At 37.7% G+C, this 13,198-nt stretch overlaps 1 protein-coding gene across 2 annotated transcripts; it reads left to right on the forward strand.

Annotated features, from left to right (window-relative positions):
* The first annotated feature begins 2,489 nt into the window (after window positions 1-2,489).
* Window positions 2,490-12,375, forward strand: LOC119774124 (tumor protein p53-inducible nuclear protein 2). 2 transcript variants are annotated; one of them, XM_038271486.1, is made up of 4 exons: window positions 2,490-2,786; window positions 8,211-8,580; window positions 10,750-11,308; window positions 11,396-12,375. In XM_038271486.1, exons 2-4 carry the CDS (start codon window positions 8,457-8,459, stop codon window positions 11,661-11,663), a joined length of 951 nt encoding a protein of 316 aa, XP_038127414.1. In that variant the 5' UTR covers window positions 2,490-2,786; window positions 8,211-8,456; the 3' UTR covers window positions 11,664-12,375. The 2 variants fall into 2 exon arrangements, with proteins under 2 accessions (XP_038127414.1, XP_038127416.1); XM_038271488.1 differs by having other exon boundaries at window positions 2,496-2,786; window positions 11,152-11,308.
* Window positions 12,376-13,198: the final 823 nt, after the last annotated feature.

The following is a 13,198-nucleotide window of genomic DNA, read 5'->3' on the forward strand; positions in this document are numbered from 1 at the left end:
AGTTTTTTTACATCTATAAGGTTCCTTTCTGGACATTCTGCCTCTCCAGTTCCATACATTCTTCTTCATTTCTAAGCCTCCGGGTCCTTTCTTAGTTTCAAGCTGCTACCTAATGAGATAAACTGTTTTTTTCACATAAATAACCGGAGTATTCTTGAGAGGAGAAGAATTACAACTTGTCACAGAATTCAAGTACCTTGGTGTGATACTTGATTCCACTTTGTCCTTTAAAAATCATATCAAAAAACTTGCCAATACTGTCAAATTTAACCTTAAAAATTTTAAGCAAATCAGGTCTTTTTTAACACTTGGTGCTGCTAGAATTGTTCTCCACTCAATGATTTTATCTCACATTGAATACTGCATCACAAGTTGGTCTCTCACCACAGTTACCAATTTAAAATTAATTGAATCACTGTACAAAAAATCTCTAAAAGTGTTTGACCAAAAACCTAATTCTTTCCATGTATGTAATATTTTAAACAAGTACAATCTTTTAAATTTTGAAAATTTTATAAATTTTAAGTATGTATGCTTCATTTATAAAGTTCTACATGGACTAGCCCCACCTCCTATGTCTACTCTGTTCAAACACAAGACTTCAAGTGGCCGGAGAACCAGGGCCTCCTCCAGAGGTGACTATGAGGTCCCTCACAGAAGAACAACTTTTGGTCAGAACACTCTCTCTGTGAGAGCCACTGACATCTGGAACAGTCTTCCTCTACACATACGGGAGAGCCCTACACTGATCAGCTTCAGAGCTCAACTCAAACTACAGATGAAAACAAACCAGTCATGTAACCACTAAACTCTTAACATTTCCTTGTGATGCTTGTATTGTATGTTATGTTCTTTCTTATGTATTTGCCTGCCTAGGGACTACGAATGGAAACTAGCTTTGTAGCTATAATCCGGCATATTTACATTTGTTTTTATACTGATGTTCATTAATGTGCATTGTCCCTATTCAAATAAATAAATAAATATTATGTACTTTTACCTTGTTTTCCTTTTAGTCATTTTCAGAGGCACATATTAGCTCTGCTGCACTGTTTCACTTTGACAGTTTTATTTATTCTGTATCTTGTTTCTATTCTTTGCACTTTGTTTTCTTGTGTCCTTCTTTGTTTGTTTGTTTGTTTTTTTTCTTTTTTTTTGGCTGCTTCATCTACCAATATTCCATGAGGTTTCTTCTCCCTCATGCCTGTGTTAGGGTCCAGAGCAACATCAGCGCATAGCAGGAACAAATGTAGCCTAATGCTAATTGTATGTTTAATAGTTTGTGGTGTTTTATTTTTAAGAAAATTAGAGATATACAGTAAAGATTTCTTAAGCTTTTCATACAGGATGTGCTTAGCTAGATTTCTTACTTTGATTCCAGTTTAGTTCTTTGACTTGTTGATGGTTCCTGTTGGGCAGCTCAGCCTTTTCCACTATAGATATAACCAACCATTTTTTTTTTTTTTCTTGGTGTCTTTTTCTTCCTTTCTCTCTTACATGAAAGTAGGAGTACATCCTGTGCAGGTTACCAAAGTTATTTAAAGAGATAATTTAACATAGTTGCATTATTCTAGTTAGTGGAAATCAGACTATCCTGAGAGAATGCATGTTTGCAATAGGAAGCACTGCAAAAATCTTTAAACCCTATTGCTTTTTTTTTTTTTTTTTTTTGCTTCAAGGGGCAACAGTGTGTATTCATGAGGCTATGTGAGCATTTACTCTTAGCCTAATGTAGAAGAGCAGTAACAAAGAGAGTGGAGGCTGCAGGAAGGAGAAAACACCACCAGGGGTTTAAAACCAAAATCCCCAAACCTCATTGGATACTCAGATGCTGCATTCATTAAAAGCCCAACAGGACTGCTGTACAATCTGATGAAATGCACATTTAGGAGCTCTCCTTTAAGCAGAATGCCAGTGATGCTGTAGAGAGGAGGATTTTATTTTAAGTACCATTATAAAAAAGAGAACCTTTGTGCTGTCTGCACTCTGCACCATGGCTTTTCGATTTGTTTCTGTTAATGATAAGCTTGATCACTGTGGTGTAAGATAAGAACATGCAAATAGGAATAGGTAATTCGACACTACACATTTGCATGTTATTAGGAAAAAAAGAATGTATAAAATATTGAGTTAAATGTAAATTCAAGCATTTTTTATTCTGTCTCAATGTTAAACACTTTTACTTTTGGGGTAATTATTGTATTACACTTTTAACAGTGTGCCATCTGCTGAGCAGACTCTGGATCAGTTTCCCCTCCCCCAGCCCAGCATCCCAACTACAAACATGTTGGACAGTAGAAGCTGATCAGGGATCAGTCACCACTTGTTTCTGGGTTGGGGTTGACAGCTTCATCCTGCCCAGCCCCCATCCAGCACTGTTGCCTAGAGGAGTCTCAGCTCCTATCGGGTGTAATATTCTGATTGGCTGCTTCCCTTCTCAGTGGGTGTGGAAAAGGCGTGGCCTGACACGTTGTGATCTCACAATCAGCTGTTTTGTACGTTTCTACATACTGATCCGAGGATCAGCTGGAAAGCAGCAATAAACAGGAAAATCTGCAGCAAAGGGAAAAAAAGAAAAGAGGAGGAAGACGCTGCAGATGTAATAAAAAAGAAACATCAGTGTAAATTTCTTACACGAAGCCCTTCTTCTGAGAAGAAAGCCTTTTTATTTTTGTATATTAGTGTTTTAACTACCTCACATAAAGGCTATATCTAAAGCTATGCTTTAAGAGCTGTCCTTTCTACTGTGTTTTCACACCTCGTTTACAACTTGAACTCAAAGGCGGGTGAGTAGCCTAAGATTTTATATATTTGTAGTCTTTTGTCTCTATTGCGGAACATATTTGCCAGCCAGCTTCTTGTTATCCGGATTTTAGCGCATTTATGAAACCTATCCGCCTCCCAAGGAATAATGATATAACATTAAGTGTGGTCATTTTTGTCTTTGTGACCCATATGGTGGGGTATTTCTGTCTGCGGTGTATTATAACTGATCTATTATTAGACATGGAATAATGCGGAGGTAGATTAGATGTAAAGATCAAAATTTAAAAATATGTATAGTTTTGATATAAAACGGAAGAAAACAAACAAAAAAAGATGATTTCCTGACTGGAGGTTTACGCTCAGTCGTTGTTTTGCAAATTGCACCAAATGCTGATGTGAGGTCGATGGCGGATGTTGACGTTTTTTTGTCGGCCTTTCTGCAGCCGGGGAAACCTTTAGGTTGTTTTTTCCCTGTTTATTATTTCAGTGTAATTATGGATCTATGATAGTTTATTACCAGGAGCCAGATCAAGTGCACAGCTGTCATTGCTGTGACCCTTCAGCTGTAGAGCTTATACGGATAAATCATATTTAACCTGAATACCCCCCCCCCCCCCCCACCCACACACACACACACACACACACACACACACACACACACAGAGTCCTGTTTACATAACGACGCTTGATCTATTTTATTTACCTCAAAACATCATGGGTGTTTGCCTATTTGCGACCTTCCCTGAAGAAAAAAAATACCACTGCTGCTGGCAGCATAATCTTTACATAAGCATAGTTCTCAGCAGGAAACAGTTTACCCAGAGGTTTTAGTTTAGTTTAGTCTAAAGATACTGACTGAATGTAATCGGTAGAAGATGTTTAAAAATACACGATCGTTCATGTCGATAGGTTGGCTTGTTTAGACCGATTTTTTTCCGTCTTTGGACGCAAAAAAATGGGCTGCAGTCTCTTCTGTTTCAGCTTCCGTGACGCAACGTTACGTCACAGTGTTCTTGTTTTCATTCTCCGGCTCTCCGCCCATCGCGCTCCTCCTTCCTAGGACCTAGACATACACTGACTTGAATATATTTTAATAATATTTACAGATATTTATTATCAGTAATTCTTGTTTGAATATATGATTTAATAACCAGATTTTGTCGCTCCCTATATATAATAGACCAGGGATAAAGCCAGCAACTGGTTTAGGAGGATGTGGGCCCCAGGGGTGGAGGTAGATGGGGGGCCAGGGGTGGCCATGGCCACCATTACCCAATTAGCTAAATAAAAAAAGCTGTTGAAAAAAAATTAAAGTTGGAGATATATATTGAGCTATTTTGGGGTTCTTTACAAAACTCCACGTAATAGCATACCATTTATGATGTACTTTATCTTTTATACCCTAGAAAAAAAATAAACTAATATTGATATTTATCTCTGTTTCCTTTTTCTTAATACGTATAATAATATTCATTATTTGATTGTCAGAATGTATTTATATTGTTATAAATGTATCAGTAGCATTACTACTTCTGCTGCTCCTTTTATTACTGTGGTTATTAACTGGGGCGAAGCTAGACGGGGGGCCAGGGGTGGCCATGGCCACCATTACCCAATCATTAGCCACCCCTGTGGCCACCCATACCATTTTTCCCCTCTAATACAGATGGTGGCAGCAGTAATAGTCTCAAGTGGAATATTCAAAACTTTTTAATTTCTTGTGGTTAATTATACACATCAATATACCAACATCAAAAATGATAAACACAGATTTCATGCTCTTTTCAGAACTAGATTTAGTGTTGCATGGGGTAAAGAGAAATTATGCGTCTCTGCAAATCATCTAGGAGTCTTCAGTGAAATCCTAGAGAAATAACAATTTTAATAAAAAATGATCAAATAATCAATTTATGTTTACATTTTCTGGTCATGCCTCTGTCTCCGCCCATCGCGGTCCTCCCTATTAGGACCTAGACATACTCTTAACTTGAATATATTTTAATAATGCAATATTTACAGATATTTATTATTAGTAAATCTTGTTTAAATATATGGGCTATTTTAATATCCAGATTTTGTTGCTCCCTATATATATATATTAGACCAGAGATAAAGCCAGCAACTGGTTTAGGAGGATGTGGGCCCCAGATCTAAAGCTAGTGTTGATGTCCTACTCAGACATGTTTTGTTTATACATGCATTTTGCAACACAATGCATGGTAGGTAGGTATGGATGCTGGTAATTTTCCCCTACACTACTTTTTTTTTTATACCTATTAATTTTAGTGCTTTCTCTAATGGGACATTTTGTTCCAGTCATGCACCCGTTTGTATTTGGGTGGGAAATATTATACACATAATTGAAGAAGGACATTCAATAAAAAAAAAGAGAGAATAAAGGCAAAAAAACATGATATACCTAGTCTTGGCACTGTGCAAACAAAACAAAAAAACATTTATTTCAAAGCAGTGTCGAATTTTTTTCACAAAGCCTTTTATATAAATAGCACCCATATCAGAGACATGTCCAGCCATGCCTATATGTTGCAATGTTACATAATTGCAAAACACTTTTGGGGTCATTGAGGTTAAAACCACATTTAACCAGTTCCAGTAGACATTGCCGGTGTTTGTGTTCAGTGTTTATGTTAATTGCTATTAGCTATCACAAAATTTCAAATGCGCTGCAGACATATTGGATTTGGAAAACAAGAATCGTGAAAAACCTCTATCCTCATCATGGGGAGTGTTGGCTTGGTGGTTATAGCAGTGTGCTTGTTCTCTGAAGTTGCAAGTACCTGGTCCGATCCCTGCAGCCTGCACTCTGGGTTCCTGAGCAAAACCCTTAACCCCATGTTGCTCCCAGAGTGCCACACAATGGCAGCCCACTGCTCCCCAAGTGGATGAGTTAAAATGCAGAGATTGAATTTCCCCATTGTGGGACAAGAAATTGTTTTAAAAAATTTTTTCATTTAAGGTACAGTCTGTATGTTTATATGTATATTATAATGTGTTGGCCAAACACATTAAACAGACACAAAAAAACTGCAAAGAAAAAATGATGCTGCAAAAGAGCAATATCGTAATCACAGAAAATAAAGAGCATCAATGTAGAAAAATCCTGCAAAAATACATAAATGCTGCAAACACATAAACACTTGCAAAAAATGAAATGATGAAAATATAAAAAAAAGAAAAGAAAAAAAGAAGCAAGATAAGAAAAGCATAAGTGCTCCAGACCAAAAGGAGGAGACAATCATCAACTTATATGGGACCATTCTATTACTAAAGGCATAAACGGGAGGATAAGGTAATCAATCATATCATAAACACAAGGACAAATTAAGGTAAAACTTCCTTGTTCAGCTTCAATTTATATTTATGTTTGTGTTCTACTCCCATATGAGATGATGACTGTCTCCCCCTAGTGGTCTGGAGCAGTTCCCTTACCTGGGCATCATTTTGCAGCTTTTCTCAACTGGTTTTTTCATACTGGTAGTACTTTCCTTTACATGTGTTTTTTGGTTTAGCGAGGGGACAAGAATCCAGGACGAGAAAGTAAAAACCCTGTACAGACATTAGTTCCAACCATTTGCATTTCCAGCTCCAAAGCACAGATAGAGTACTAACCACATATTTCAAGTGAATAACATAAAGGTCAATTTTAAAGGGTTTTTACATTCTAGACCTGGATTATCCAGTTTAGACACTAACATCATGTATGTATCTGCCCCGCGTTTTGTGTTTCAACTCAATTCGATCAGTTTATTTATTTATAGCGATTCACAACGCATACAGTCAGAATGGTTAAAGGTTTTCTATATAAGGATATCTTGCTGCTTTACAGGATGTTTCCATTTTGCTGCTCTCTATTTTCTGTGATTAAAGCTTTTTTCTTTTGCAGCATTTTTTTTTTCCATATATGCTTTAAGCATTCTTGAGTATTTCATGTTTGCAGGATCTTATGAATTTGTTCTGAAATCATGTATTTAGACTGCTTTTTTCACTCCTCAGCCATAATTTGGTAATTCTCATTTCAGATATAGAAAACAAAATGACTGTTTTCATCATATATTCATATATATATATATATATATATATATGTATATATATATATGTATATATATATATATATATATATATATATGTATATATATATATGTATATATATATATATATATATATATATATATATATATATATATATATATATATATATATATATATATATATATATATATATATATATATATATATATATATATATATATATATATATATATATATATATATATATATATATATATATATATATATATATATATACAAAACAGGCAAATGATCCCAGCTTGCAACCATGCATTTCCATCTATCCACAGTCAGCTTTATTATTTAATAAATAATTATTAGTGCATGTAGCTTATAATCCTCACAACTATAAACTATTGAAGAATTTCCCAGCAGTAATATACTGTATTGTATCAAATGACCCCAGATTTGTAAACAGTTTGTCCATGTGTCAGTGGTCTGCAGGGAGACTGGGTGTGGTAACTGTTTCACCTAAAGTCAAGCAGTTTAAGTACATAAAATATGACCTTTGGACGTATAGAGGGTGACATGGCAAACTGTTTAAACATTGCCTAATATTACATCATCTTTGTTCAATTGTAGGTCAGGCGCTGGCTCTTTGCCACAGCATTTGGTTCCAAAATGTTTGGTCTTTTTTTGCAATCAAAATCCTGCACAGTCAGTGTGCTTGTTGTTGCAAGAGTCTCTTTTGTATTACCTTCTTTCATCTTCTTCTCTTCTGGCTTGTCCATCTGTCCTGAAACTCTGCTGATTGGTTATCCAGGTCTGCAGGGGGGAAGGGAGCTTTTGCCATTGTCCTTATGTTCTTTGCTTAATAAATAATTTCTATGCTCATAAATCACTCTCCTTCATGTTTTCTTCACAGGTCTGTGATGCACATCACAGTATATGGCTTAAGCATATGCCCTACAAAATTTGATATACATTCTAAAGCTTGTATTAGAAAATTTTATATCTAAACAAACTTGAAATTGAGTTATATAAAGATGACAAAGTTGTCAAAATCAGTATCTGACCTGGTTGATTGTTTATTCTGTAATGGAGGCAAAAGGTGACTTTTTTAGTTTGAATTCCTCGAAACCTTTTAATGTATATTCAGCTAGTTATGTTTAAAGTTAATTTTCCCAAATTATATTTAAAAGGATGATGTATAATTTTATTAATGCTCTTGGAGGGGTTTTTTTTCTACTTGGATTAAATCAAATAATTTCTGTATGTGGCCAACTAACGCCCCTGGTGAAAAAATAAGCATAAGCACTAAACAACAACAACACTTTATTTTTATTAAAGGCACTAAGAATCCATTCGTATCAAGCGTAATGATATTTGTATTTTTTTCTTCTCTGTCTCCTCAGGCCTTTGTTCCAAACCAAGTGAAACCTTACATTTGCACTACTGAAGTCCCTCCCGCTTTGATTTGTCAAATTCAAGATCAAGCACAGGGCTTAAGTGGAAACAAGAACTTCAGGCAGAAGATCAGCATTACAAAACCGCTATTACACCGATAGAAATAAAACAGAAAAGGCAGCTATTGCATATTATTTCTTTTTGGAGAGCTCATAGCACATCCCAGACAGCAACACTTGACAATACAAGCAGCAATGTTTCAGCGTCTGAGCAACTTGTTGTTTGGGGAGGTGGAAGAGGTGGCAGCTGATCTGAAGGGACCCAATCCATGTGTCACCGAGGCCGACGAGGAGGGCTGGATGCTCGTCAACCTGCCCGGTAAGTCATAGACTCAGCCATTCGGTGTCATTTCATTTCAAAAACTCAGAAAAAAAATACAACCATCTGGCATAAAATTATGACCACTTAAAAGAAATTAGCACTAAATAATACATGATTATGGTGGGAAAATGCCAGAATTTGATCTAGACTATTTCTGATAGACAGCAGGGGTAAAAAAAAATCTCCAGCTTTTAATTGGGGCTCCTGGTCTGCAGGTGTCAGAATTAATTATAGGTGTTAGAGGAAGGAAGGAAAACTGTATTTTCTGCACTATAAGGTGCATTTAAAAACCTTACATTTTCTATAAAAACAATGCCTTATACATGTATTAATTTGGGTTGTGCTTACTGATCTCAGTGTGATTTTGTGTGGTCAAAATGTTTTAGTAGGACTTTGGTAAACTACAAAGCCACAGCACTTGAGGCTACAGCAGTCAAGCGGAGTGTGGAGTAATACATGCTGTGCTTCACCGTAATATCACTGTGTGTATAAGGACCCCAAACTGGCAAGAAACACAATTACATGGCAGAATTCAAACACAAGGCTATCAAGTGGAGGAAGCAAGAAAATGAAATGCGCACTATATATATGACAAATGTTAAAAAGCAGACCATTTATCGACAGTGTGCCCCTATATTGCAGAAAAATCAAAAACGGTAAACCAGCAACGGGAAAGTTTATGGATGTTGGTGCAAATTCCTGTTCATCACCAACTGCCTTTGGAATTCTTGGAGCAACATAACTAAACACCAGTTAAAGTGGAAACAGTGGGCTTCTCTTTCAGCAAAATTAGACTTCCTCCAACAAAGCAGAAATGATCAAGAAATAGTTTGAGGATAACTAGTCTGGGATGTAAACTTGGCCTTGGAATTATCTGAATCAGACTGAGCATCGGTGGATTCAAAAGTCTGATCCATCAAATATTTTAGTGCCTAAAGGATCGGCTGCCAATAAGTTGCTACTGGAGACCAACGCCAAATTCAGGAACAACCACAATATTAAGGTGGTGGTCATAATGTTATGCCTGATGGGATGTTTAAGTTGTGTGTTGTAAAGTGAGAAACTCTAGCGTTTTCTGTTTTCTTTGTGCCGTGTGATTGAAATGTGAAAGGTAAATGGGGATGGTGGAGTCGGGTGTAGAATCAGTCTGGGCATGGTATACCTGCAAACGGCCAACGTAACAAAAATGTCTATCAGTTGATTAAAAGCCCAGGACCATTCAGCTTCTGCCATTTTGTTCACACTGAGATTTTGACTAAAATTGCTTCTTGGAAAAAAGCTTTGGTGCCTTTACAGGAACCAATAACATATCAGACATATTTTGTCAAGTTGTTATTTCATGCTTTGGTCATTTTATAGTTGACCTATTAGGTGCAAAATAGAAACCATCTAACACATGATGTTTTGTACCAACCATGCATCAATTTATACCCACCATGGCAATGTTTTGTTTCCAGAAGAAGCGTGTTTACTTGTCCCTAATGACTGATTTCAATTTACAGTTATTCTAATTTGATCAGAGGTTTTAATCAAGTCACCCAAATAGGGTATCAAGATGTGAATAATGTATACTTTCATAGTACGTAATAAAAATGCTAATAAAGGAAATTGTTCATCTATCATTCACTTTTTTAATCTTTTATTCATCATTGATGTATTTCTCTGGTAATTTGTGTTCAAATGTATTTCTTTTATCTGTTTGGACTTGAGAAAAGTTGGAAATTACACATAGCTTAGGTTTGAGCATTTTCAAAATTATCTGTCCCATAACTAAAACAGTTAACTAATAAGAAAAATCAACTGTTCAGTGGTTCACCATTTTAGTATGAACTTGGCAAATGCTAGGATGAAATGGTGGTACAAAACAGCGAAGAGGCTATATGAACATCAAAAGCACATCTCAGCAGAGTCAAAACACAACTTCTCTGAATGATCACAACCTTTAGAGGGTCGGCAAAACTAACACTGTGACTCCTTTATGTTTTGTGTTCCCTTTCCACATCGGTATGTGTGCGCGTGCGTATGTGGTCCCTCTAAAACTTTTGCTCCATGTCCCGCATGGCCTTTTTAAAATTTTTTGCCACATCTGGAAAATATTTTTCTGGGGGGAATCCTTCTCCTGCCTTTATTGGCCTTCCCTTTCTTGATCTCATCTGTGCTTAAAAGACTGTGACAGCATGATGCAGGTAGAGGATGAGATGGGAACCCCACACACTGCGCAAGCCTTACCTCAGAGTAAACTATCAGATCACCGAAACACACAAAGAAGTACTGATTGCCCAGCCTCCACACCCCATCTGCCTCATAAGCGTCGTAGACCACATAAAGGACAGACACGGGGTCCAGCAGTCCCATCGGAGGCCCTGTCTTGTCCCAGCGCTAGTCCACCACATTTAGGTGCCACCACGCCTGTGAGTCTACCGAGACGGGCCAGACTGTCCACGCCCTCCTCCACCCCGTCAATATCTCCAGGCTCTGGGAGCGATTGTGGGGGCAGTAGGTCAGGCTCAGAGAGAGGCTGCATGGATGAGAGCTGGTTTGTCACCCCTCCCCCCTGTTTCACTGCAGAAGGAGCCACGGCGGAGACCAGCCCCATGGAGGACCTGCTCATAGAACATCCCAGCATGTCGGTTTACGTTTCCCCCAACAACATGTCCATGCTCTCCAGCAGCAACCTGTCTGTGGTTGGGGAGGAGAGCATAGTCAGCCTAGCGAGCAGTGCCAGGTAAGATATTTTTTATATCCACACTACAACCTTCCAGTGCTTTAGTAGCTAACAGAAATCCATCTTTTTTTTCACTCTTATTTGCAGCAGAGTGACTGAACCAGCAGCTCCCCCTGCTACACGTGGCACCATGCCCACCAGGGTGAGTCGTGGAGCAGCTGCACAGGCTGGGGCTTTGGCCAAGGTCACCCAGGTGGCCAGGGTCCAGCGTTACAAAGCTCGCATGGAGCGGCGCCACCTGAGCCGCAGCCACATTCAGCGACAGAACCGTGTGAGGGAGCAGGTCCCTCGTCATGCTTCACACGCAAGAAACACCTACCTTCACCAGCCCAGCAAGCGTAACTTCTGTCACTAAGCTCAACATCAAAAATGAGAGGGGGGCTTCATTTACTCTGGGGGCATTCATAGTGCAGAGTCAAACATAGTTAAACATGTCCACCCACAGCATTGTCAGCTTCCATTTTCACTAATAATGTCAGTTTTTACGTTTCTAAAGAGGTCTAGGGAGTCTGTTTGTTTCAGCACAAACTGACTCCATTTTCACCCAGCCTGCACCTTCTTAATGTAGACCTTTACAGACCATAATAACAGCCCCCTTATTGTCCACCAGAATAAGAAAAAAATAAAAGAGTAATTTTTCGAGCTACATGTAGTTATATTAACACTTGGAGAATAGCAATAGTTGAGTTGTATTCATTTTCTTTAACATTTTAAAAACATATGACTCACCCAAAAAATATACAACTGTGGTGTCATCACATGGAATAAAAAAAAGACCAAAACAGCCACTTTCTTTATACCCCAACTGGACAGTATGTTTGCAAATCTACAAAAAAGGATGAGGGTTTTAATTCTTTTAGTTTTACTCAGAAAACACAGTAGAAAAAATGCAAGAAGGATAGAAGAATAAGCTCAAGTTGGTTTCCTTGCAAAGTTGCTTAACTAAAAAAAGCGTTTCACCAGAGGAAACAACAAGCTCTCTTCTTTGCCTTGTGCAGAATGCAACAGCATGTAGGAGATTGTGAAAGAATGTGCAAAACAGACTAAAGAGTAAAATAATCTCTCAGACCAGGATTTTAGAAAAGGGAGAGTCAACCCTTAGAGCAGCCGGTAAGAATCCTTCCATTTACGGCTAATCTTTGGGTTACAGGGTAAGGAAGATATGGTGAGGTCACTCGGTATTGAAGGGGACTCTTTATTTTGTTTTGTCAGCATCATGTTTGTCTGTGAAAAGCAGTTTAGATACGCCAACTTTCTGGATGATTTCTATCAAGAGAGCAAATTTAACTGTTTCTGCTCAGTTGGAAAAAGAAATCAGGCATTTTAAGTCAACAAACCAATTTTTCCAGAAGCAATATGTGCTATGAATTTATACTATTGGCATATTTATAGAAGAGATCCTCAGTGCCCTGCGGAAGACACAGACTGCTTGGCGTTTTTGAAATTTTGTCACATTACCACCATAAGCCACAAAGATTTTTGTTGAAATTTTAAGTGAGACCAACTAGAAGTAGCGTGTAATTGTGAAGTGGATGGAAACTTGTACAAGTTTAAAATCTTCAAGGGAGATTTGTGTTTGAATTCGTCCACTTAAATCGTCTATAGAACTCGCTTTTGTAGACGTTACACCTTTGAGTCTTGGGGGTGCATGTCGTCATCCATCTTCTCCCATTCTTCACTGCAAAATATCTCCCTTTCAGTAAGCTTTGCAGAGTGTCTGTGAGCGTCTTGTTGCAGTTTTTCACTCATTAAGTCTTGTCTGTGACTGGTTCATTCTAAAACATTATTCAAATGTTCACATTGAGGTGGAGTTTGCAGTTTTCCTACACCTTTCCTTTTTAGGATTGGTGGTGTGAACTGTGCTCCAGATGACTTTTTAAAAGTGGGGTA

The sequence above is a fragment of the Cyprinodon tularosa genome, unplaced genomic scaffold (assembly GCF_016077235.1).
Source record: "Cyprinodon tularosa strain WSP-4 unplaced genomic scaffold, ASM1607723v1 ctg8, whole genome shotgun sequence".
Taxonomy (NCBI): Eukaryota; Metazoa; Chordata; class Actinopteri; order Cyprinodontiformes; family Cyprinodontidae; genus Cyprinodon; species Cyprinodon tularosa.

Coding starts and splice junctions, on each gene's coding strand:
- LOC119774124 (XM_038271486.1), top strand. CDS start 8,457: ATGTTTCAGCGTCTGAGCAACTTGTTGTTTGGGGAGGTGGAAGAGGTG. Junction 8,581..10,749: donor GATGCTCGTCAACCTGCCCG/GTAAGTCATAGA, acceptor TGTGCTTAAAAG/ACTGTGACAGCATGATGCAG. Junction 11,309..11,395: donor AGCCTAGCGAGCAGTGCCAG/GTAAGATATTTT, acceptor TCTTATTTGCAG/CAGAGTGACTGAACCAGCAG.